This window comes from Aythya fuligula, chromosome 2 (assembly GCF_009819795.1).
Source record: "Aythya fuligula isolate bAytFul2 chromosome 2, bAytFul2.pri, whole genome shotgun sequence".
Lineage (NCBI taxonomy): Eukaryota > Metazoa > Chordata > Aves > Anseriformes > Anatidae > Aythya > Aythya fuligula.
Genome location: NC_045560.1, coordinates 114,954,702 through 114,982,615, shown reverse-complemented (window position 1 = coordinate 114,982,615; position 27,914 = coordinate 114,954,702). Strand labels below are relative to the sequence as shown.

Genomic DNA, 27,914 nt, shown 5'->3' with positions numbered 1-27,914 from the left:
GGCAGGGACAGGAGTAGGAGAGGACCAAGAGAGGATAAGACACAGTGGGATTCCACTGCTGCAGAACACCTTCAAGAGATGGGAATGGAAGTCCTTGTTCCCAAATCCTACTATTCCACAATGTCCAGGACACATCTAATCCACTGGCAAAGTGTGGATCTCTATCTCCCTCTTCTGTTAATAACACATAGACTCTAACAACATTGTACTGCAATTATTTCACAAGCTTAAGAGGACAACTATGCTGTTACTCTAAGAAACCCCAACCCTACTGATACCTGTGTAAGGATTAATATCATCCAACCTCAAAAGCCCTATTTAAGAGAGCAATCAGGTTGCAAAGTCACGATCTTGCAGAAGCAACAAATTCCAGAAGTAAGCCAACTGTGTAACTTTACTTTGGTTTACTTGAATTTATTTAACTTCAATCATATGAAACCATAAAGGCTGTGGTACAGAGTCCTCTACAAAGTCCTCAATGTAGAGAGAAAGGCACCTCCAGAACACAATTATATCTGAAGATGTATTTCATTCCATTGAATATAGATGATTTGGCCTTTGAGCAACCTGGTCTAGTGGGAGGTGTCCCTGCCCATGGCAGGGGTGTTGGACCTAGGGAATCTTTATGGTCCCTTCCAACCCAACCCTTTCTGTGATTCTATGATTCTAGACTACATCAGACTTGTCATTTCAACTGCCTAAGGTTGCTCACTAAGATGAATCTCATCCTATATGCTCAAACATTATGATTAAGATCCAGAGATTAAGACTCAACATTTGATTCACATGACCTAATTACACGTTACTGTTTCCAGAAGAATACCTGGCTCATTCAATGTTCAGAACAGACCTTTTTGAATTAAAGTAGGTGTAGAGCAAAATTAGTCCTTACATTGCTCCAATGCTATGTGAGTTGGTACCATTTATCCTTTTTGGTTTAATATCTGTACCATGGTTCCCATGTGTGCAATGCTGAATATACTACCTACTGTTACTAAGAAGGTTATGAAGATAAAAATCTAAAATAGATCTCAAATACAGCATTAAGAGCATTATGAAAAACCTCACAAAGAAATTAATATTCTGTGGTCAGTACAAGATAAATAAAGGGTAAATAAAGCCTTGGGCTTCGTGCATGACTAAGGATAATAAATAAACACTGAATGTGCACTGCTTGAGACACAGGGATCTTTAGGACACACTAACAATTCCCAGAATCTCAGCAATAATGAAGCCTGATTTCCTATAGATTTGTGTCCTGCACTGAATTAAATTTGATATCTACAATGCGAGCTCCAGCTGGAGTAGCTGGTCAAAGCATTTTTCAGTCTCTCTCTGTGTAGTTACCTCTGTCTAATACTGTATGAACTATTGCCGAAGACCTTCTTTCTGCAGAGTGCTCTGACTCTCCTTCACCCAGCACCTTATTTTCAAGGAAGTATAATCTCAAAAATCTTGTTGCCTTGGAAAGGAAACTAAAGAGATCAAGGAAGAATAGAGTTGAGGCCCACCACCTTTGAATATTCATCTCAAATTACATCTAACTGTTACACTTTCCGTGTTAACCTCAACAGCACAAGGAAAGTTCTTAAATGGGTTTTGGCTGTTCTGTGCTCAGAAGATATGTATTTATTTAATATAACATTAAAACAATCTTAGCAGTTGATCGATTTTGGGATGTAGGCAGAACATAAGTTTCGGATAGTTTTATAGCAGTCTTCAGAAAAGAGCAAGAACTGCATTTTTTTTTCTTTTCTTTTTGTTGAATACAGTTTCCATCCTTCTGCTCCTAGTTTAGAAAAATACCAACCACCACACCCACAAAGACAGAAACACAAAGGCTTGTTACATTTTTTTAAAAGCTAGTTGAAGAGAGTACTGCTCGTCAGCCATGAAACCAAACAACACAAAAGCGCAAATGCTAACTGCATTCTGGGTGGTATTTCGGGGCTTTGGTTGTTTTTTGAGGACTGACTCACAGGTACAAATAGTTCACTGGCAACCTGAAGAACTGTTAAGGAACAGCTGTCAGCAATTAATAAACAGGTTTAGGCAAATCTTAAACTTGCAAGAATTGTGAATAATAACAATAAAAGTTATTTGTCAACGTGTCTAAGCAAACCTCTGGAATAAGTTGTAAGTGCCATTAACATTTGTTTCCACTACAGCCTTTCCAATACAATCAAATCAGTTATTATTTGGGGTTTGGAACTAGATGATCTTTAAGGTCCCTTCCAATCCAAGCTGTTCTATGTTTCTATGACTCTATGTTTTTATTTTTATTAACTGAGAACGATTGAAAACTGAGTTAACTATTCTCAAAAATATGTCATGACTCCACACCTGGAACCAACGTAAGCTTTCAAATAATATCTGATTGTTTTAATGAGATTTTCCATGCAAATTAGAGCTGTGGGTTTGAAACTCATCAGAGAATGTTTTTCATGGATTATAAATATCTGAAAAGTTGACCAGTGCTTTAGCTATATGAATCACTGGGACATGGAAGTCTTCTCCCTCCCCTAAACCACATAAAAGTAAAGCCTCAAAAGAAGACATAGCATGGTCTTATGTAAGTAGTCTGTAGGCTTAAATCCACACTCTACAAATAGGAAAATGCAGGACAAAATAATGACAATATAAATCTGCCCTTTAGGTCTGTCACATTTTAATGTATATATATATATAAATTTAATTGGGAACTCCTTCGAACTGCAACTTGTTCTAAATTTCAAGAGAATAAAGAAGCTCATTACTTCTATATGACCTCTACATTTCCAGACATTGATCTTCCCCATCTACATGTGTATTTGCTGTATAACTAGTTAATAAAGAAACGCCTAGATTGTAGATGGTGAACAAGAATGTATATAGAAAATCCTAGATTTCCCAAGATTAATGTAGCCTATTACAATGGATCTGAAAATGGTCTATTGTCTGCCTGTCTGCCTGTCTTACTTCTGAATGGCCTAAGCCCACTTCCAAAAGACATGGCCATACTAGACTTTTTAAGAGAACTCCTTCAAACAAGTTTTCTGGTAAAGCAACGGCATGCTTCCACTGAAGCATCTCATCAGTCTGGGATAGATGGTCCTACCACAGAAGTAAGCAAGGCCCTGCTACCTCAGATATATGTGTCTTGGGCCAAAATACTGTGCAATGATGTATCTCCTTTTTACAATCAGCAACTACGTATTTTAGCATTGCAGAATGGATGTATGACTGAAATCTCAGACTGGCAGCTATCATGTCATTTTTCACAGCTACTAGTCACACTTCCTAGCACATTTTTCCTTCTCCAAAATTTCATCAGTTAGAGGAAGTTAAAATTCAAGTAGTACATTCAGATTTCACAGTTTTGTGAACAAGCAAATTATTTTGTTGAACCTGAAAACCGTGATGAGACTGTATGGTAGATTTATTTATTTTTTCCCTGTGAATTCTTTCTTATCAGGCCAGTGGCAAAACCAATTGGGCTAAAGGAGTCCTTGTTTAAATCAACAAATGTCTTTCACTACAAATAACAAATGACACACCAAAGTAATGGCAAGTGAGGCCCCAACAGGGATTGCAAACATTTCTAGATGGAGCAAAATGTTACTACAGACAAACTTGACAAATTCTCATGGACATATTTTCCAAACACGTGTACACAGACTGTACAATTGTATTTTCAAGCAGTTCTAATTCAAGCCATGCTGGAGTACAATGGTCTGAATTTGTTTGCATGTCCACACTATAAGAGCCATGGATTTTCATGAAGATTAGTAGGAATACTAAAATTACAACTAAAGTATAATGAATGCAGACAATCTTGGAGTGAGAAATACCCAAACACCTTTTCTGCATGCTGCAGAGAACTCTCTCAGATCTTATCCAAATGCAATATGCAGAAATGTTAGCTTTGCAGATATTTGTCTTTGCAGCAGTTATGATCATAGCTATTGCTTTGTATCTTTCATGCTGCATACTAACAAATATACTATTTATTTACAGTAGAAAGTGTCTTTTTCATTTACAAGAAATTCAAAGTTATCTTGAGACTTTTTCTCAGCTATTCAAAGACCTGCCATTCTCCTCTTCTAAATGATATTTGGCAGTTGAGTTTCATTTTCATGCTAAGGGAGTCAAAATCATGTATTTTAAAAACAAAACAAAACAAAAACAAAAAAACAAACAAAAAAAACCACACCCACAGCTTGTGTTATTGTATATTGTATAGTAGGACAGGACCTTGATTTAGAAGCAGTCCAGCCCTGAGCTATTATTCTGACCATCCCCTACGGCTATTTAATCAAAACACTGCAACTTGTGACTTTGTCAGTAATTTTGCTCATTTATCTTTATTATGCCTTCAAGAGTATTCGGAATGGAAGGCTAGTTTTGTATAACTAATATTGGTGATGAATGGCAATGATAATGCATTGCATGAAGAACATCCATTAATGTCTAAAATAATATTCTACTGTCTAAAAATAAATTGCAATGCAAAACGTTTTCATAGCTAATTAACAATAATTCAGTCCTACAAAAGAGTTTTGTATGGCAACTCTGAGTAGCAAGGACCTTTACACCAACACAAGCTAAGTGGTTAGAGATGCCAACTCTGACAGCTACAATATTGATTCTACCACTAATTAACTCAAATCTTTAAGTTCTAAGATCTTCAAAAGCACTAGTGTAAATCATCCAAACAAACAACTATGATCTTTGGATAAAACATTTGATTGCTGTACATAAAAGGTCTGCTCTTTCCATCTGCATGTGACCTCTTCACAGTATGCATATTCTGAGGAAACCTACAGAAAAAAATGAATCTTCCTGGCACAGAAGTGGAACTACAGTGTAACACTCCCCCCCCCCCCCAGTATTAACACTTCTGTTGAAGGAAACTGTGGGAAGGAAAACCACTAATGCAGATTTCCTGAATTTTCACCTTCTCCTTGAACAATATTATACGTTTCCTTCTTCTTCTGTTCTCTCCTCCCACAATTCTTCTCCCCCATATCCTCCCCATACGTCTACAGTTACAGGATCCCCCCCAAATATAACTACATAATGCAAAAACAGTCCTGGTTGTGCTTTGCTAAAGCTATCCTGTGTTTACAATCTTGTTTACCCGATCTCCCCTTTTCTTTCTGCTCAGCCTACCTTTTCCAGTATCTCCTTAGTCAAGAGTGAAAATGCATCCTCAATGTTCACATTATCTTTGGCACTGGTTTCAAAAAAGTGTATCCCATGTTCCCAAGCAAGCTGAAAAACAAATGTAGGCAACAGGATAAAGAGTCTTTAGGAAAAAATAAAATATTTACTGATACCAATAGCAATAGATATGTAAATGCTTCTGACAGTTTCTAACATGTTATATAAATGTTATATTTAATGTCATGTTATATTAAGTAAATGTTATATTAAGTAAATGTCAGCTCAGTGAAGTACACTGTATTCATTCTCATTTCATAAATTTCAGGTAAGTCTTAAATCAGTCTTCTTAAATTTCTCTATTTTCAAAACAACTTTTTGATCTATCTTGTAAATAAGAACAAACTGTAGTGGGTCTCTTCTCAATGTTTTGACTGATTTGGAAAATGAATCATCTCCTAGGCAATTATTTAGAGGAAATTAATGGAATGCCTGCAGAAGAGGATAGATAAAAATGTGACAAAAATGTATAAAAACAGTCATGATGAAATAAAAAAAGAGATGTAGCATTTCACTAAAGAGACAGAATAGCACACAGATAACAGACACACAAAGAACTGATGTGTATGTGAAAATATATTATGGTAATAGGAGAACCAAGAAAATACTTAGAATAAATCTACAGTACAGATATTATGTTGGTTAATTTTATTTATTTATTTATTTTTAATTATTTTATTTTTATTTTTATTTTTATTTTTTGTGTCCCCTCAATTCCAGCATACCTCTCTTACAGCTGGATGGATACATATTGGCATGAGGAAAAAGGAACTACAAAATTCAGAGCTTTTTAAGGTCCTGAACTTCTTCTAATTTATACTGTCAAATACATGGAGAAAAACAGTTGACCATGGGGAGAGGCTAAGTTGAGAATATTTGCCAGAAAAAAAAATAATAATAATAAAAAAAAAAACTTAGTAGAAGGCCTATTTTATTCCCTTTGCAATGAAAAATCTCTAACTACACATCTGGAGAAGGCAATCTCAGTGAAAGAAAATACTCCTACTGCTTATACTGTATACAAAATCCTGTAATTACTGACCACTTAATTTATTTGTAATGTTCTTCATTAGGATAAAAAGTCTAATGCTGGCAGTTATACTTGTGTTCAATGTGCTCTAGAGCTAACTTTAAAAAATTCAAAAATAAGGCATGAAAGCATAAGAATTGATATGCAGAATTTTAGTAATGTTATAATGAAGGCTATTTTAAAGGTGGAAAAAGGTTAGCAAAATGGTTTATTTTCCAAAATACTGTAATGAAATATAATTTTGAAAATGAAGAACATTTCTGTTTCTTAAAACAGACTGCTTCATGAGAGATTCGAAACTCCTGCTGACTGCAATGAACAGTTTTAGATACTGTAGCAACTTGTAGCAAAAAAATAAGATCACATTACTGTTAGCAAGTGTCAATGGTAAACAATGATTCATTATGGTTCATAAGGAAAAATACAGGTAGTTAAAATACTGGGCTAATAAAATGGGGAAGACTGCTTCATAATTTATAAAGTACATGGGTTCTACTATTAAATATTCCTTTTTTCTTTCTTGTGTCATGTAATAGACATCTAGAGTCTACCTGTGTAGAAACTCTGATAAACACACACCATTTGAATCGCGGAATCACAGAAATCAGTTGGAAAGATAACCCCACTTGAAATGGGACTACTGCCCATATAACATAGGGTCAACCATAGCTTTGCCTACCTGACCCTTGAAATCCCCCAAGGATGGAGATTCTGCAAGTTTTCTGGGACACTCTTCCATGGCTAGACCACCCTTTTAGTGAAATTGGTTCTCCTCATCTCCAACCTGAACTTCCCAAGCCAGGATCTGTGTCCATTGCCATTTGCTTTATTGTCTGCCAGTATTCAGAAGAGTCCTTTTCAGCCATCCTTTTAACTACACGTCAATTGCTGTAGACCAGTAACTGCTCCTCAGCATCCTCTTTACCCAGCTCCCTCAGCTCTCATGCATTGCTTCCACTGGACCTCAGTTATTTGTCTGACCTTCTCTACTATCTCAGCATCATTCTTGAAACGGGGCAGCCCGAACTAACTCAACATTCCATGTGGTTTTGACAGCACTAAAAAGACAGGGGTAATAATTTCTCCAGATCTGCCATCCATTATCCTCCTAACTGTAGTCCAGCATGCTTTTTTGCAATGCGAGGATACCATTGACTTATATTTGAGCTGGTGTTCATTGTACATTGACAGTGCTCTGAAACAGAGCTGTAATTCAGGCAATCACTCCCTGCTTGTACTGATGCCTGCGATTATTCCCTTCCAGGTGGCAACCTTTGTACTTCTCTGTACTGAATTTCATCAGGGTCCTAGAGAATTGAAGTTCTACCATTTGGTGTGCCGGTAACAACCCTAAATCTCATATCACATGCGAATCTCCTTCTGTCATCAGATCACTGATGTAGATGTTGAACAACCAGAGTCCCACCACAGACCTCTGATGTACTCTGCTCATTACTACCAACTACACAGCCTTCAATTACTACCTTTTGCATCTAGTCCACATTTCCTAGCTTTCAAGTGAGAATGCCATGCGAGGAAGTGACAAAAGCCTTATTAAATTCAAAATGTATCAAAACCACTGCTATTCCCTTATCCACATCCTCATTTCCTGGTATCATAAAAGGCAATCAGGGTGGCTCACGGGATTTGCCCTCTGTTGAACATTTCAGATCACATCCTTGTCCTTTAAATGGTTGGATAAGGATTTAATAAATCAACAAGAATGAATAAAGAACACCGAATAGAGAAGATTAATCAGAGAATCACAGAATGGCTGAGGTTGGAAGGGACCTCTGGAGGTCACCTGGTCAAACCTCCTTGCTGAAGCAGGGCCATCTGGAGTAGGTTGCACAGGACCATGTCCAAATGGCTTTTGGACATTTTTGAGCCAAATGGCTTTTGAGCCTCTCCTCCAAAGAGGGAGACTCCACAAACGTATGCATTAATGTATGTACTGTTCCAATTCTACTAAGTATAGTGGCAAGCAAGTTGTCTACAAATGTACATAAATGAAAAAAAACAACCCATACCATCAGCCCAGTATTAATGCAGCAGCAAGTATGAGCTTTGGCTAATCTACCTCAAACAACCTGGAAAGGCACACTCTAAGAATTTTTACCTTTTTTTTTTTTTTTTTTTTTTTTTTTTAACTGTCAGGAATATCTTGAATAAATCTGTAAATAAAACTAAATACCAAACTGGTGGTGATCATGCTACTTGGAAACATTATTTTATATCATCCTTGAGAACAGTTTGGAGATCTCAAGTGAAATAAGCTCATGTCTCACAAAATAAATAAACAAACAAATAAATAAATAATTGCCAGTATCTCTTCCAAAGCTAAGTTTAATTCCAACTGTTTATTTCTTTTAACTAAAAATATGGTAATTCCTAGTAAAATGCTGCTATGATTTCTTAGTGTTGAATCACAGAGATTTGTCTGTAATATTCCTAGCACTGTGGAGTATTTTTTTTTCACGCATATTTACCTGTAAAATCAGTTCTGAAGTCAGGCACATGAAGAGCAAAAAGGAAAACAAACAAGCAAACACATTTGTCTATTTCTGTTAGAAAGATGTGACAAGAAAAATGGGCACATTCTACCAAATTATGTAACCTTCAGCTTTTTTACTTATTTTTCAATGAGAAAAATAATGTTATTTGTTTGGGGAAGAGGGGAATTGGAGGAGGAGCCCCAAAAAGGTTGAATTCAAACTTTTCTCAAAATGAATAAATAAAAGTTATTAATCTAAGAAAATACTTCATAGTGTTAAAATTAAGTATGTCAACTTATGAGTGACCAAAATGATACAATTACAAAAACAAGCTTTAAAAATATAATTTCTCTGTATTAAATTAGTTTTTACACGGGCATACCATGACCACTCAGTTATGACAGCTTGTTACGGAAATGCCAAAATCCATGGTAAGATTCCCGGAGAATCCTTTGATCTGTGCAAAATTCTGAGCAGAACAATGCTTACAGCTTATACTCACAGGGCAATATGAAATATATAAGTGCGAATTATTATGTGGCAGAGTTTGCATTAAACCATTTTCCCCTCTTAATATGGTATTTCCTTTCTCGGAGTGAGAGAAGAATATTAGCTTACCCTCTGCTAATGCAATCTTTCTCCAGCTAGCTCAGTCAGATTCTCTAGCATTTTAACATCACATAAAAAGAAAAATAGTATAACTGAAGAGCTGCCTCAGAACACAGGAGAAATCTGGAAAGCAGACACAGTGGTGAGGGGGTAATGACTTGTTTCTCAACAAAAAGACTGCATTAAGAGAAATTTTGATTGCATCGTTAAGGATGCAGAAGTCAGAAAAAGTCATTGTTAATACCATATGCAAAACCCTAATACTGCCCTCTTGTGCACATGCATCCAGTGAGCCTTCAGATTTATAACATTGTATTCCTTGAGTTAGAGTATACATGTATTTTTCAGCAACCTTATTCCGTGTACACAGATACAGTACACCTTATGCTATTTTTTAAAGTTTCTTAATCTGGAATTATATAATTGGCAAGAAATTATCAGTGTTCTTTTCCTCAAACACAGTATAACCTGCTGACTCACCGTGCCTAAATGCATAGTAGAAGGGTTTGTTCCAACATACATACAACAGATGCATACAATTTTCAGCTGCAAAAATTACTGGTATATACTCCAAGCTAAACTGCAACATTAAGTCAACACCACAGTTTCTTCTGCCACTGCATGCCTCCTGGATTTCCTGACAGGTTCTCAGTGACGGTCATTTGCCATCGCCTTTAAAACAGTACTCCCCACTTACCAGTTCTTCTTCTATAGTCTAAACTATATTATACTATAATTAAACTATAATCTTAGCTGTACAACCCACACAGTTAGAACTAGGAGGGTAGCTGGATGTCCCCTAAATGTATCTGTACAGTATTATTTAGAGCTATTTATAAACAATGAAGATCACAGTGCACAGGCTGCCAGAATAGCTCTTTACAGTCAGACTGTAGCAAAAAATCATTGATAAGTACATCAAGTACTATAAAAATGATGCAGAATGTACTTTGCATTATATTTTAGCATTCCACATTACAACAGTACTCTGGAAATGTAGATTCTAAAATCTTTGTAAATATAATTTGAAAAATACAATTTCTACCATAATGCCTGAAACTATTTAAGTTCATTGTAACTTTTAAAATAAGAATCAGTATTCTGAAGAGAGCAACTAGGAGATATTTAATGAATTTCTGTACATATATTTAAAAACAAACAAACAAACAAACAACAAAACACAAAACACAACGAATGACATTGTTCTTCTGGAGCTATTTCTAACAGAGTTTTTGGAACCCAGGAGCCTTTTATCACTTTCAGTGTAGTAGTTCATAGTCACATACTAAGATACTCAGCAGAAGAAAGCACCAATGATCAATGATACCTTTTCTCCTTTACGTTTTGGAACTACACGTTCAGACTCCTTATCACACTTGTTGCCCAACAGTATTATGTCCACTTCATCACCTGCTTTCTGAAAGAGAACCAGCATTAGTAAGTGTCATGTTAGGAAAAAAGCAAACAACGTAAGCCTTTCACCTTCAACTCACACTAACCTTCAGCACTATTCCCTTGAAAGTAAAGGCTAAATTCTGTCCTGACCTTTTCATCTGTGGAAACATTTTTCATGAGTTCACAGGATTCTGAGGAAAACATCAAGACTGCACGGAGCAGAGAAAAGCCGCTTACAAGCACAGGGCATAATTTGGAACATCTTTCAATGCGGTATAAAGTATATGGTGCGTGGGTGCTGTCTTCTGATGAATGCTTGATCTTGAGGTTTTAAAGTGACTGGAAATGCCCCAAAGTCGCAGACACTGCCCTCCCTGAAGTAATGGGTTCATGGATTAGCATGTTAGTCAGGTCTACATCTGGCACTCAAAGGGAAAAAAGGAAAGAATTTGCTGCACCTGAAAGAGCACCTCTCTGTACTTCACTTTTGCACACAGACAGTAAAATTACATTCAAGGTGCTCAAACTCAACATAAAAGTTTGATTATTCCAAGACACTCAGAAGAAGGCAATAGATTTTTAATGAAGTAAAAATTTTAAAACCTCATTGATTTCAGAAGGAAGAAAAATCTAGCTTTTTGACCTTGTCTCTATCCTTCGTTCCACTAATCCAGTTACGTACATGATGACTCTGGATGCTTTACATCAGTGTTATTTTAAGATAAGCCATTGTAACTCTACATGACTGGAATAATGACAGGGAAACGGAACAGTTCAGCAACAGAATGTGGAAATTGCAAACTGACAGTTGTTGTGAAAAACACAGTATTTAAAACCACTTTTGATGCTTCAATGGAGGAAGCTGAGGGTCTTAGTCTAGAGACAATGCACATGTGATCTGATCCCATGACATATTCTGAAAGTAAATGCTCTCACAGCTCCTCTGACGATTCAGATAGTTTGATCTCATGCTACAGATCTCTCTACAAGGATGCTGATGAAATCTCTGATCCCTAATAAATTCTTAATTTTTATAATACTAATAAAGCCGTAGGGTGTCTCTATCTCTTTCAGAGAGGATTAAAACTAGCTAATAGCTTGAAAATTTTTCTGTGGAAAGACTGAAAGGAACAGGTATATGCAAGTATATTCACCTACCCAATGTGACAGAAGATGCCTCATCTCCAAATAAGCAACAAGAGAACACTGATAATTCATCATTACAGCTGCACTACAATTCCGGTATCAGAAGAAGCCAAACACTTTGAGCATTCACAACCACAATTCTCAGAATCTGTACCCTAAGACAAAAACAGGCACAGACAACCCTCTTCCCCAGAGCACTCACAGCTGCACATGGACACAAGTACCCCCGACAGAGAAATTTAAAGAAAAATCTCTATTCATTAAAGGATGACAGAATCGTTATTTTTTGTCTTTTTTTCCCCTCTCTTTTACAACTAAGTTGCCTCATTTGAAGAGTACAGCAGTGGGCACAATTTATTATTAAGGAACACCATTTCACTTTTTTAATCCACTCTCATTTTAGAGTCAGCTAATCTCATTTCATAACCACAGCTGATGTTCAAGACAATGCAGTATTAAAATGAAGTAAGCTCATCATAAGAGTATAAAGTACAGGCCAAAAATAATGAATCAGTCTAACCTGGATTAATAGACCAAAATGTTGGCTGTTCCAGAATGCGCTGGAGCTTTACTCATTAAGGTGAATGGTTCTCCTACATAAAATTGCATACATCAGTCCTTAAAATAGGGTAGAGTAAATAGACAATTTAATCTCATCATGTAATCAACTTTTTATTTGAAAGAAGGCTGTATGCAGCTGAGGGTTTTACCAGTGACATTTGACTTCACTCTGAAGCAAAAGGTCAAAAGAAAATGCTAGCATCCTTTCTGTGCAAAAACATGAAATCCATCCTGTTGTGTATTTCTGCACAAACAGCACAACTTTTTAAAGTGGAAATGTTCTTTCTACACAATTTCAAATAATAAAAACATCTGAAGGGTCTAAATACCAGGCCTTTCAGTATTTACTTTCATAAATAACTGTATTTCTACATTAATACAATTTCATTATGAATTTTCACTTTGACTGGATTTTTTTTAAAGTTAATATCTTGAAGTTTCTTCCTTTTAGAAAACTAAAGGATATAAACAAAAATTACCTTAATTTTAAATTTTGAAAACTGATTGTGCAGATGAAGTCTTAAAAAAATACCTCAATATGAGTAGGCAGAAGCTTGACCATGTGCTCAGTTGGCATAAAAACTGCAGAGGTACACTGATTTCCATCGGCCAAAAATATGGCTCTTCAGTGCTTCTAAAAGCTCACTGTGTATTTTCATCCTCTTTTATTTATAGCGTAGGAATAAGCCTTGCAAATGCAAAATCTATAGCTAAAAAGAGGATGATTATTTTACAGTTGTTAAGACGCTATTATGTAAGCCAGCTAACGGAGTCAGGAAGCATTTCTCCCATGTCATGGAAAAGTACTATCAAAATTTAATCAAGGCAAAAAGAAAAAAAAAAAAAAAAAAAAAAGAGAAAATTTCTTTTTTTGAGCAGTGAAAAAAAAAATGTTTTGTCTTGGTATTTCAAAAATACATCCAGAGTTTTGGTTGACTCTCCTCAGTTTTTATTCTGCTTTTAACATTTCAAAGTTCATATTCCACTGATAATTCAAATTAAAAAGTACAAACTTGGAGAAAACCTAGCCTATATATATATATATATATAAATGTATTTTATGTCCAAAAAGGCTACATCAACACCCTATTTTTCTCCGAAATTTGAAGTTGTGAGATTTATTGAGGCCAACCAAGTGTTTTGACCAGTTTGGAAGAGTTTGTAGTCACCAGGTTTTGGCAAAAGCTGAAGCCAGGCTGCTGCTTGCCAGCTGCTGTGTTGGGTGGCCACATGAGGGAGCAGCACCATAGCCACAATCTCAGTGGTGCCACAGACCAGACTAGGAACATGACTCACATCAGGTAACACCATCGTGTGCTCATGCAGCCTGCTCCAGCAGCAGCCATCCATCCCTGGCCCTAAATAACTACAGGACCGCTTAACTTTTACCTAACCTGTGTGTTCAACCTGGTAAATGCATATTCTAAGTCACCTTGACTATGTAGGTAGTAAGAGAAACCAAGAGTGCAATATGGAGAATGCCTTGCTCATTCTTTTTGTATGTATTCTTTTTTCTTTGATGTTTTTCTGCACTTTTTCTCATTCTGCAGAGAAACTTTTCACAGACATGTGAATTTATACGTCAAAAGTAGCACAAACATCTGTTTGGAAAGAGAACGGCATCACATGTGTACTTACAGCTTACTGGGAGACCATCCCTTCACTTAAATGGTGAGAACAGACCCTACTGTGAACGGGTGGCCTCAGCCTGCCCCCTGCAGCACGCTGAGCATTATTAATCCAAAGCTCATCCAGACTCCTCTTTGCATCTATCCGGTGAAGCATTACTTTTTCCTTTTCCTTCCACCATGTTTCCACAGCATAGCTGTACAGGGCTGTACTGTTTTGGTAATCACTGATTACAGCTTGAAAGGGAAATGGAAGTTTGCTTGCAGGTCCAAACAGTGAAACAGAACCCAGATCTGATAAAAACACTATTGTAATGCTTCACTAGTTTGTATGTAAGGAAAATGAGTAGCATTAATGTAATTTTTCAGATATGAAGATGAGATCAGCATGCAGCGAGATGAAGGCAGAGCTGGGGAAGGTCATAAGGCAAGGAAGTTTCTTCCTCCTACTTAATAGACAACGATACAAAGAACTTACCCCTTCTACTAATGAAGAATAATTTGTTAAGAATACAGTGTCCCCACATTCTCTTTGACAGCATCATTTGCAGTGTTCAAATTACGATTCTCACAGATAACTCTTTCCACATATTTTTCCAAGGGCCATGTTTTGACCTCAGTTACAAATGCCTCATTTCTGGGTTTTGGTGGAATTGTACAAGTGGTGGAATTGGTTTATCTATTAACAAACTTAGACTTGATTGGACATAAACCAATTTATCCTCAAACCAATCTGGGATTAGAGATAGAGCAATTTAGCAAAATGACAAGGACAAGAAATTTTCAGTTCTAATCAGAGTCGTAACAACAAACTCATCTACGAATTCAATCCTTTTGGCACCAGGCTTTCCCATCTGAAGAAGAAAAACTCAGAGCAATTTGAAGTCAAACTAATTTACATTTGCAAAGCATTTTGCTGTGGAGCTTTTATTTAAATATGATGCAGATATACTTTCCAAGATCCTAACTCTCAGATGCATCGCATTGCACAGAACCAGAAAAGGTTCTGTTCACCACACCCATACATCCAATATCCTGGTTGAGGGGTCACTTATTTCAGATACCACAAGAAGAAAGCCAGTGTATTATAAAAACACCAGATTACATCAACCAGTTCTTGCACATGATTTCCAGCACAAAGGTAATTGTTAGGAACTGGTAATGCCATCTTCATGGCCACATCAGGAAACTAGCACAAAGAAAACCAGGGCCTGCCATCTATGTCAAAGTTTCTGGTGACCCATACCCCATGTGTGAATCATGGAGTGATTCAGGTTGGTAAGGACTTCTGGAAGTCATCTGGTCTAACCCCGTGCTCAGAACTGGCCCAACTTTGAAGTCATGTGATGAGGTTGCTCAAGGCCCTGTGGAACTGAATTTTACACATCTCCAGAGATCCAGATGCTCTCTGGGAACCTTTTTAAGGATTTACTACTGGGAGTAATTTTTTTGCCATTATGTTAACTGGGATCTTCTTCAACACATCCTGAAAAGAACTGCTTTCTGCAAATGGATTTGGTACACAGTTACTTGTATTTGATTTTTAACAGCCAAATAGAATCAGCCTTTCTGAACTCAACAGTCTAGAGGAAAAAAAAAAAACACAACAAAACGAAACAATAAATACGGTATCACCTATGAATAAAGAATGGTTGCAGGTTCTAAAGTAATTTTCCTGCAATGATCATGCTCCTAATGAGTGCATTACAAATCCAATATACCTGTACTGGATTTGTCAATGAAGTCCTACAATGCTCAGTTGTGAGTATATTATTCTAGTAACCTTTTTATATACAATCCTGTTACTTAGTTCTGCTCTAGTACTGAGCACAAATGTTAGAACAATACAGGTACAAAACTATAGTTATGTCTTGAATTTCCTTAAACAATAATTCATTTTTAATAGGAGAGTTGCCATATTCCAAACTTAAAATAATTTAAATACAATGATAACATTACTGGCAATCTGATTGCAATAGCACTGACTGACCAGTTTTTCTAAAATCAGTGGAGTTTCTAAGAATGCTAAACTGCTTAGATTTTTACAGCAGTTGAAAATAAAAATAGCTTAGCGCACTGAACAGATTTTTAAAAATCCTTCAATTTAAAAGCTCTGTGTAAAAAGAATTAAAAAGCAAGAGTGCAATTGTAATAACTGAATCACCTCAAAAATCCTGTTTGATTGGTTCAGGTATAAACTTTACCTAACAATCTGTCTTTTAACAAAACCTGTACCTGTTTCCTTTTTTATTATTTTTTTTTTTTACTATTTTTATTTTTAAGGATGCTGTAGTAACAGCCACTTTGATACTGGGCATCTGTGGGGAATTAAATACTGGTTTGCATGTACAGACCAAAGCAAATTCAAGGAATATTGATATGCTCCAGCAAGTAATTAATTTTCATGATATGCCCTATGTTGTAACAGTTATTGCTTAGAAACACTTCTTTTACAATGAAAAGTCCCACATATTTACACCAAGACAGTTCAGAAATTGATACTACACTATGATTAAATTATTTTTTATTATTATCTAGCTCCATTACAACACTCACTAACTGCTAGTTTTAAGATTGGTACAATCAATCATGCAATTTACATTCCTAGAAATTGTTTGATATATTTTTTTTTTTATTTTAAAACAAGGAAGTAATTTTGGGGATAAGATTAAACAATGCAATTATTAATAGCTTGAGCATGTTTACATGAAAACTTTTACATGTCATGACCAGAAAGCAGGCTCATGCAGGTGTGATTTCCTGATGGATTCGAGCAGATCTAAGCTTTACCACTGTAGGACTCTGGCTACAAGTGCTCTTCCCATCCTTCCCTCCCCTTGTGAATCAACTATCTTGTTGATGTATTAAAGATGATAGGGCAAAATGACCCCTTTGGAGGCAGTATGAAGTTAGATAAATATTTCATACATATATATGTGTATATATATCACGGAATCACAGAATGGCTGAGATTGGAAGGGACCTCTGAAGATTATCTAGTCCAAACCCCTGCTGAGCAGGATCACCTAGAGCACGTTGTGCAGGATGGCATCTATGCTGGTTTTGAGTATCTCCAGAGAAGGAGACTCCACAACCTCTCTGGGCAATCTGTTCCAGTGCTGTCACCCTCACAGCAAAGAAGTGCCCTGCCATATTCAGCCAGAATTTCCTGTGCTTCAGTTTGTGCCCATCGTCTCTCATCCAGTTGCTGGGCACATGACCGGCTCCATCCTCTCGACATTCTCCCCTCAGATATTTACATACATTGACGAGGTCTGCCCTCAGTCTTCTCTTTTTCAGGCTAAACAGGCCCAGTTCTCTCAGCCTGTCCTCATACAACAGGTACTCCAGGCCTCTCATTGTCTTCATAGCCCTCCTCTGGACTTGCTTCAGCAGTTCCATGTCCCTCTTGTACTAGGGAGCCCAGAACTGGATGCAATACTCCAGGTGAGACCTCACCACAGCTGAGTAGAGGGGCAGGATCACCTCCCTTCACCTTCTGAATGCAGCCCAGGATACCATTGGCCTTCTTGACCACAAGGGCACATTGCTGGCTCATGGTCAGCCTGCTGTCCAGGCTGCTCTCTCATTGGGACTGCTGTGTCAATGCTATCCATGGAGATATATCAATGGATATATATGGATAATCTACACTTTCAGCTTCAGGTAACAGTAAGCCTACTGTCAGATTGTGTGCTCAGTTAAATCATAGCTCATCCAGTTGTTACTTTTGTTGGTTTGCCTAACAGAAGGGAACATGCTTTCCTTAACATAATGATAAAACATGTGTGAAGTTGTGTGCAGACAAGCCACTTAGGATATTTTCATCAAGTCTCCTTTGTAAAACATTATTTAAGTTACACTCTGTTGACAGTAAGACTTCTAAGATAGCCATAAGGTCAAGGATAATATTGTACTAGGTCATCATAGATAGTAATGTTCTTAATACTGAAGCAATGTAAATGCAATGTCCTACCAACAGTATAAGATACCCAAAGTACGTATTATGGGATATATGACCATACATAGTTCATTAATTCATCTGTATACTGAAGGTGTGACAAGAGAAAAGGATGTCTTCGATGTTTTTCTTTCAGAGCCTGCTTTTCCAAGATGAGCTCTTCCTTCCATCCATCCATCCATCCATCCATCCATCCATCCATCCATCCATCCATCCATCCATCCATCATGTCATATTCCTACCAGTTTGCAGAGGCTGTAAGTATTATAAAAAAACCTGCCTGAATGTTTACTTGATTTTAATCAACAAAGAGCATTATCTTGTTTGGATTCTTACGCAGCCATACTAACTATAAACTTTTTGTGTCAATACATAGAAAATAGACCTATCTCTACCCAACAGCACACATCAAGAGGGACTGAGAAATATTATTCAGACCGCTAATGGCAGAAAAAGGGGGAATGATTTTAAATTAAAAAAGGGAAGATTTAAATTATATGGAAATTAGGAGGAAATTCTTCACTCAGAAGGTAGTGAGGCACTGGAACAGTCTGCCTAGAAATGTTGTGGATGCCCCATCCCTGGAGGTGTTCAAAGTGTTCAAGGATGGATGAGGCCCTGGGCAACCTGGTCTACTGGGAGGTGTCCCTGCCCATGGCAATGGAGTTGTAGCAAGGTGATCTTTAAGGTCCCTTCCAACCCAAGGCGTTCCATGATTCTATGAATACAGGCTCCTGGCACTGGTTTACAGGCAGCTCAGTGATCTGATGCCTGACAATTTCCTCCCTAGCTCCTTCCTGACCTTGTTCCCACACATTCTTCTCCCAGCCTTCCTATTCCTCTCCCTTATGACAACTCCATAAACTGCCAGACCTTTCTATGAACCTCTTAAGCTCACTAACACAGCGGAAAACTACACAACTGTTTTTGCTGTGTTAATTTTTCACCACATTAGTGAGGTGGAGTGAAGCTCAGAGGGGTCTAACAAGCTCCAGAAGCAGCACAACAGGAGCAAACTTTCACATGCAGGCAAGTTTGTAGGAACATGCTCCCTGCCTGGCAGTCATGCACTGCTGAATCCCTTCCTATGTCACATGCAAACAGACTTTTCTGGCTGCAGTACCACAAGCAGATGAACTAAACCAACAGTTTGCTGCACCAAAAAAGGGCTGACCCTGCTCTCTGCTATTTCCTCCCATTCTCACATGGGAATATACAGCAAAGAAAAACAGGATGTTTCATTTGATTTGCTTAATATGATTTTTGGGATGAGGTGATGACATAAAAAGTAATACAATTAGGAAAGGGCAATCACTGATTATTATATGGAATTTTGACATTGAAGCTAATTAAAATCCTGGGAGAAACTCATGGAGATTGGCTTGTAGGTCTTGTGAACAGCCACACCGGTGACAAGAGCACTGTAACATAGTATATGTGAAACTGGATTTGAAGATGTGTTTTAAACGTACTTCAGAAAACACTCCTGTATCAGCAAGGGGTTGCTCTGGATAATCTACCCGGTCCTTCAGTTTCACATAACATTAAGCTTACTATCATACCGTGTGCTGAATTAAATATAAGAAATTGTGGTTAGAAACATACAGCTCCAAGAACAACAATAAATTTTGTGCAGTCATTTAAAACATTAACTGCAGTAATTCATTAACTACCTTCATTAAAAGGTCAACTGCTGTGAAATATATTTACCTCATGGATATCTTTCATCCAGCTTGTGATGCCTTGAAAACTGTCCATATTTGTGATGTCATATACAAGCACAAAGCCTTGTGCTCCACGAAAATAGCTAGTACTAAGCGTATGGAAACGTTCCTGGCCAGCAGTATCCCTGAAAGAAACCATAAAAAGTCACCAATAAATACATAAATAAATTTAAAATCAATGAATAAACTGTAGAACCCCTCCCTTCAAGAAAAATCACTTTATTTTCCAGAGCTGAATACATTTTGAACCATGTATGGAAGGAACAAGTGAATATAAGGATGGGAGGAAATCTGGGTGCCAGGTTTCAAGTATGTTTAGCAGTCAAAGAAATACACTGAAGTTTAGGTTGAGTAACACAGCCCTACTAGGAAAGCTAACCCAGTGACTGAAGTCTGAGTGTAACTTCAAGCTCACCACTTTATACACAGTTCAAGTTCACTTCCTTGTACATAGTTAATCAGCAAGATGAGTTCAACTCAGGTGGCAAAAAAAATAAATAAAATCTGGAGTACAAGCACTGCAGGTGTCAGATGACATCCTACACTCTGACTAGTACTTTGTAAACTGTGACACAGAAAGTGATCTGGTTTAGATGGAAGACAGGTATTTGAAATGAAACGTAATATACTGGGATGCAGAGATTCCTACACACAATTATGCCTTGAGAAAGCTGCCAACAAGCCTTCAAAACTTTTGTATTAGAACCTGAGATGGAGTAACTGTATATCTAACACTGGTCAGATAATTCAGATACAGAGTTACTCCTTGAGAATTAAATACTGATAACTATAGATAACTGTCTGTATTGGATGCCTGTAGACATAGCTGTCTGCATTCCTATATACCATTTAGAAAAGCCTCAAAAACAAACAAACAAAAAAGGAGTGTAAGTTCCCAAAGATTCATCTGAATAGTTTTCAGTCATTTGAGCCTGCATTTGTTGGGTAATGAAACATAACATTTTCTTGCTTTGTCACTTCCCTCAATGTTCTCATACAATTAAATATACTTAATATGGTTTGTAGATCTGCATTGTGTGCATGCTGTTAACAGCAAAGTTTTATTGCTAAAGCAATCTAGCAACAACTCTCTTTTTATCTTACTTTAGTTAAAAAGAAAGTTAATGCAAAAAAAAAAAATTTAGTTAACGCAAAAAATATGCTCCCCTATCCGAAATTAAAATTTTAAAATGACCTGCTACATAACAGTTGCACTTAAATGCAGGCACACACATAAAAGCAGATGAGATTTTTCATGTGGTAATGCACGTTAATTGGCTTTCATTTGTGATATAAATTAAAACTTACCATATTTGAAGTTTCACTCTTGTATCATTAAGTGTTATAGGCTTTACTTTAAAATCAATGCCTAGAAGAAAGAAGAAAATCTGTAACATTTCTTGTAACATGGATTTGCTTTTGAAGAATGTTTCTTAGCTCTAGTTATCATGCAATTTTGAACAGAAGGTGAAAAGGAACTCTATCAAACAAAGAAAAACTAACCATATACATTCAAAATGGAAGCTGTAAAAGGAAATTATTCAGTGGTGAAGACAACCACGTGCCAATAAATACAATGGAGGGGCAGGTCAAAGCAAAGGTGCAGGTATTCTGAAATGACATGTGCTTATTTCCATTATTAGACAAATGATAGGACAGCAGTTGCATGGCTTATGCACAGTAATACTTGGCAAATACATTGGTGATTTCAGTTGTTTCCAGTTTCATCAAAAAGGCTATATATAGTTGGCAACAAATGCTTACAAAGCTGTTACACGCACAATACCATTTCTCAGTCTTCAGTCCCAAATCCCTAAAAAAAAATAATCTAGGGTTACATGAACAGGAATAGAAATTATTTGCATTAGTTAAATGCAAAGACAAGCATACACTGGATTTCATTCAAATCAACAACTGTCTCTGCTTTCTCTGTAGTCTTTATCTCTGTGTATCTCAAAGCCAGAGTGTTAATGCTAAAATCAGCCACTAGCACTTGAAATCACTGCTGAATATCATCTCTACATACATTACAAATCCTTCCTCAAAGATACTTTCCTTATAATTTATAGTGCTTTATTATATTATCAAATTAGGATGACAAGTGTGGGAAATCACACCTGGATTCGTGCCTTGCTGAAGCTCCAAACTTAACATTAGAATCTGTTTGCTATCACCTGCTACCTTGGAGTGATGTATTTCCTCACTATCCTGCTGAAATTTGAAATACATTTCACTGATTTCTCTCCTTCTCTTTTTTTTTTTTTTTTTTTTTTTCTCCCTGAAAATTAACCAGGCAATTCAGGCAATTACATTAAGTCAACTACATTAAATAAAGGTAAGGTAGCATTGTGGTAGCTGGCCCTACTGCATTCTCCATGGCCAAGAATCCACAAGGTCAATACAAAAGGAAAGCATTCATGGCAATAAAATATCAATGCAGTGAAGGAAATGTTCCCTTCTTTTTATTTCTGAAAGCATTTTGTGCAAATCTTTGCAGAGTACATGTTCACATGCAAGATTCCAATGGTAGTAACATTTTCATGTGCATGTGGCAAAAGAGTTTAAAATTATTATGATAATCATGTCCTTCACTTGATGAATTTTTATTGAAGCTTCAATAGCAAGGGAAGATGAAATAATATAATTGGTATCTGTAATTAATATTACACAAAGCTTCCTTGATGGAATTAATAATAATGTCTGGAAAGGTAATTTAAGCCAGATTTGCTCATGTGCTCATGTCAGTTGAAATTTAAACGTTACAGAAAACATTTGCTCCTGAAATTCACATGGTTTTGTTTAATTATCTGTATCACTTTCTACAATTGATGTTAGAGCACTTGAGAGGGACAAGGCACTTACTGGGAGGCTGGAAAGTCACTTTCAAATGGTGCAAAAAATTACACTCCACCTAGGGATTCCCAGACCCATAAGAAACAGTTTTTATTTGACATACACTTTAATAATAAATTGATATAAGATTTTTTTTTATTATTTATAAAAAGGGAAGCAGAGTGCTGAATCAGACTAAAACTTAATCTAAATTAAAATAAGGCATATTGACTTCTTAAGTCAACTTCAAAATTTATTGACCTAAAAGGTCAATGAATGTTAGTGAAAAACAGAAGTCAATATGTTCTGCATGCATGAATTGTTCATGTCTTTATATGAAATTTCATGCAAACTTAGCAAATTGAAAAGACAAAAAAGAAAAATGAGAAATAAAATGCCAAAGACAGCTCACAGATTTCAGATGCTTTTAGGCCCGTGTACTATACAATATGATCAACATAACGAAGCTAGCATTGATTACTGCTCTTGAGATGAACGTTATTTGAATGCAACAGCTTGTACTTGCTTCTTCTAAGCTGTCAAATAAAACCAAGAATGGGTACACGGGGTACAAGCTCAAATTCTAGTTGTTATTTCCAAGTTTTATATGCATATGTTTTATAGCCATGAGAATAATTTCTTTTCTTTACTTGCAAAATAATAAATGTGGACGTATTAGGACTGAGAGACCTTGAAGACAACTAGGTCTAAGAAGCATTAAAATAGTTGTCCACACAGGAATTCAGCTGTGAATTGCCCATGTCCTCCCTCAGCATCTACGAAACAGTCTTTGACCATGTGCAAAAGTCCTCCTCAGAGACGTCTTCTGCAGCTGGCCTACAAAATTACAAAACACTTTTCATCCCAATATAGCTGGCAAGGTCCTGATATAAAAGGCACAAAAATACGTTTATACAGATAAAAATGTGAGTTTGAGCAACTCAGACAGACAGCAGTGTACACCCCGGTGCAGCTCCTAGCCAGTCATACAGCATCTTCAGCTTTCTCTGGGAAGAGATAAGGAGCTGGTATCAACTCCCAAGCTCCCATTGAGATAAACATAACGTGTTTACCTTCAATGTAATTAATTTCTGTTGATAAACTCTACTTTGTTTCCTTGTAAAGTAAGAATTGGGGTATCGACACGTCAGAACTGGCTGTCATAGTGCATTGAAAACAAATGCATAAATCACTTCAATTTGCGATTTCACTCTTTGGTCTTGTATTTTAGGCATAACAAATCTTTATTTATTTCTTTATTTTTTAATATGAGCATTTTGCATTTTAATATAAGCAAAAGTTGTGTTTTGAATAAAATTTCAAAATGAAATTATCTTTTTTTTTTTTTTTTTTAATCCTAAAATGGGAGTTGAACCACTTTCAACTATGAAAGTCTGGAGTGACTCACAGCTCTACAGAAGTTTTTCCCTTCCTGTTTGACCACAGCCACTATAATCCAGCAAAATAAAAACCTTACAACTGGTGAGATCACAATCCTGTTCACTTGTATACAAGAGGGTTTGTTTTTGTTCATAAACTTTCCCTATGCCGTTATATGCAATGCCATTGTTTAAACAAAAACATTTATTCTTTATAGTCTACCATTGCCTACTATTCATAATACAATGCATCTGCCTTATGGTGCATATAAGTTTAATTAGAAAACTATAACTGCTTATAATTTACCCAAACTGCATAATTGAGGAGGAGGAAGGGCACCCATCCTTGAGCATTTAAGTGCCACATAAACTGCTTTCAATGAAAATTTACTGTGGATACATTTTTTGTTTCATTTCATAAAATACATTATTTTAGAAAAATTCACTACTGGAGCCTACCAGAAATTTTGTAATTTTGTTTCCCTGCAGTAACAGTAGTTTTTGTTTTTGTTTTTTTTTTTCTTCCTAGTAATACAAACCTGTGAATCATGATGACAAAGAAATGAGACTCTGCAGTTCCAAGACAACCTTTAACTTCTGTGAGTATGACCCTCTGTTGCCCAGGAAGGAGGTGACATATGATTTTGTCAGGAAACTCAGATGGCTGAGAAACCGAACAGCCTGGATAATCTTCCCTCTACTCTAACCAACGTTCCAGCTGGACAGGTAGGGTGAAATATCAATTAACATCAGACGAACGTTCAACAGGCTGCATGACAGATAGGGTTCATTTGGCTGAGCTTGTGTGAGACAGGCATGCAAGTGAAAACAGTTATTTTGATAGCATAGAAAAAGAGGAAGAAGACATCATGAACAAAAAAATCTGAAATGTTGCGATGAGTCTTCTTCCTTTACACCATTACCGACCACAACCATGATGCAAAGACTCAATTTTCTTGGTCGTAGCTGTCCTTGTGAGCAAGGAATTTCCACCTTCAACATCACCACTTCGATAGCCCTCACCCACAATCATATTGATTTTAAAAGTCCATACTCTAACATGCTTCATAAAATAGAATTAAGTGGGATGCCATGTTTCAGAAATAACTTGAAAAATCATATGGAGTTAACAAATACCAAATTTGGGTGATTCATTTATAATTCAGATAAAATACATGCTTTAGAAGTTTTTAAATAACTCAGGAATAAGTTTCAGGAAGAAGTTTTATTACTATAAATTACTATTACTAAATAAGGTTAATCTTGGCCCATAATGGTTACAAAGCTGTTTTATCTTTGCTATTCTTTATAGTCTTTTAACCCACAACTGGGGAAATATATTCTTAATATCATGATATGCTGGGGTTTTTGACTCTGTGATAGATTGGATTAAGAGTACAAAAAAAATCTGTGTCAAAATTACAATCTCACGGTTACGTATCTAAGTTCCAATAGAAAATGGATGAAGAAAACTGATGTTTATGATGTCCATGATGTTTCTCATGGATGTTCCTTGAACCTCTTTCTTGTTAAACCTCCTGTAAATTATAAGGATCAATTTCACTACATTTCTGCTAGTTGCATCCTTCCCTTTTTGTCAGTGTTGGTTTCAGAAGATGCTTTGCAAGAAGATGCAGAAAAATAAAGGGTGGGTTTAGCTTCATCAGTGCTCATGTGGGCAAGTCAAGTAATTTCATGTAAGTCCAGTATTCCCTGTTACAAAATAGGACCAAATGCTGCCATAGATACTACCTATTATTTATTGAGTTAAGCAAACCCTTCCCACACTGAAAAATATATAGGGCTGGGGATGTTTGAAACATAGGAAGACGCAATTTCTTGTGCACACTTTCTGTTAAAGAGCACAGAAAATGGGTTAAAAAAATAAAATACGGACACAAAGACTTTTAAAAACAAAAATTTCCTGCTCAAGGGACCCGTAAAATTTCTGTAAAAAGCAAAACCACTGCAGCCCCATGCAAGCCTTCGCACCGATGACCACCTGCAGCATGAGGAGGGCCAGCTTTGCTGCTCCCCAGGCGCTGTGAGCCGGGACCACGGTGGCAGGGGATGGCTCCTGGCACCCTGCTTCTGTGGGGGTGCAGGGTTGGTAGCATGGGGACACAACCCCAAATCCCCTGGGTCTACCAGCGCCAACTGCTGCCGCCTACAGCGGTGGCTCCGCTTTAATAACCGGGCGGGCGGGCACTCACCGATCGTGGCCAGGTAGGAGGAGGAGCAGGCAGGCGCGCCGGGCTCCGTGTAGCTCCGCACGATGGAGGTCTTCCCCACGCAGGACTCGCCGGCCATCACCACTTTGACCAGCAGCGCCGGCTGCCCCTGCCCCAGCACCGCCATGGCACGGCCGGGCCCTGCGGGGGCCGCGGCCGCAGCTCGGCGCCGCCACGGGGGCGGGCACCGGCGTCCCTCCGCCCGCCGAGCCCGTCAGCGGCTGGGGGCCGAGCCGGGCCGGGAGGAGGGCCGGGAGAGGCGGGGAGGTCGGGCTGAGGGGCCGGGGGTGCTTCCCGTGCCCCCAAAGGGCTCCTCTGACGGATCGAGGTGCCGGCCATTGGGGTGGTGGTGCCTCCACCGCGAGGCTGGGCTGTGGAGCAGGGCTGTGTTAAACCTCCTGCCGGTACCACGCAGCCTTGAGAGAGCATTATGAAATTCTGGAGAGTTGTTGTGATTTATTTTGCCATGTGGTTTCATCACAGGGGATGAAAGAAGGAACTTTCACAATGCCCCGTAACACTTCCTCAATGAAGCGCAGAAGTACACTGTCTGGTTTGTCTTTGCTTCCTAGTGTTAGAGACAGAGGAAATAACGTTTAAAGAATTTCCTCTCTTTCACTTTTGATTTGTCTGTCACGGCGGCTTGTGGTATAAAGAACAAACATCTATCGACCACGTGGATTTGCTGTTTATGTCTGGATGTTTTAACTCCCATACACACTGTCCTAATAGCAAGGCCCTTAGCCGCTTGCTGATGCACACACGGGTGTGATAGATTGAGGAGTGGGACATGCTCTGGACTAAAAGTGCTGTTTACAAATATTTGTCTTTATCTAAGCCTGTAATAACTCCTCAGACATTTTCATCTTCACCCCTTCAAGCAACCTGCAATCAATTCACATACCACTGAACATCAGAGTCAACGTACTCACTTTTTTTTTGTGGAGGACAAATTAATGAAGCACACAAATTAATAAAGCACAGTTTGGGAAGTCTTCTTATCAAAGGCCCCATCGGCCCCCTCTGAACCACATACAAACCTGTATCTCTGCTAGCCAGAATCAAACTGGTTCACCACAAACCTTTAGGACTTTGTGGTAGCAGATTTCTAAAGGGGAGCAACAGCTTGTTTCTCGATGCATGCAGTTCCTGTGATTGCTAAAAGAATGAGAATTTCTGCTGTGATTAGCAAATAATCAGTAGGAAATGACTGATAAAAACAACTGCTGAGTTAGCTGGTCTTTTCAGGAGTCATTTCTGAGACATGACTGTGTAAAAAAAACACCACTGCCAAAGAAAGTATCTGTCCAAGTGTTTCCATGGGGGACAGAAAAATACTGTGCGTTGATAAGACATTCTTGAATGACATTTCTGGGAAAAGTCTTTATGAGATACTTTCATCTGGCATGGTCATATGATGAAAGCATTTGTAGAGCTCTTGCAGTGCAATAAAGCTGCAAGTATGCGACTTGTTCAACAAAGTGAAGACTTGAGGAGAACAGGATTTCTGTCTATCAGGGATTAAACAATAAGGATAAGAAAAGAAAAAAAAAAAAAAGAAAAAGAAAAATAAAAAGAAAAAGAAAAAGAAAAAGAAAGAGAAAAAGAAAAAGAAAAAGAAAAAGAAAAAGAAAAAGAAAAAGAAAAAGAAAAAGAAAAAGAAAAAGAGCTGTTTAAACAAAAGGATAATAGAATGAGCAGATACACAGTGACCATGAATG

The 27,914-nt window shown here is 37.4% G+C and overlaps 1 protein-coding gene across 3 annotated transcripts in view; it reads right to left on the bottom strand.

Annotated features, from left to right (window-relative positions):
* Window positions 1-26,369, bottom strand: part of LOC116485517 (ras-related protein Rab-10-like) — a 30,402-nt gene extending 4,033 nt beyond the window's left edge. For 2 of the 3 annotated variants that reach the window (XM_032180952.1, XM_032180951.1), the window contains exons 1-5: window positions 26,176-26,369; window positions 21,060-21,120; window positions 19,738-19,876; window positions 10,664-10,753; window positions 5,152-5,253 (exon numbers count right to left, since the gene is read on the bottom strand). In XM_032180952.1, the coding sequence (XP_032036843.1) occupies window positions 5,152-5,253; window positions 10,664-10,753; window positions 19,738-19,876; window positions 21,060-21,120; window positions 26,176-26,320 (537 nt within the window). In that variant the 5' untranslated portion in view covers window positions 26,321-26,369. Of the gene's footprint in view, window positions 1-4,055; window positions 4,119-5,151; window positions 5,254-10,663; window positions 10,754-19,737; window positions 19,877-21,059; window positions 21,121-26,175 lie in introns of those variants that run through there. The other variant, XM_032180953.1, reaches the window with a different exon arrangement.
* Window positions 26,370-27,914: the final 1,545 nt, after the last annotated feature.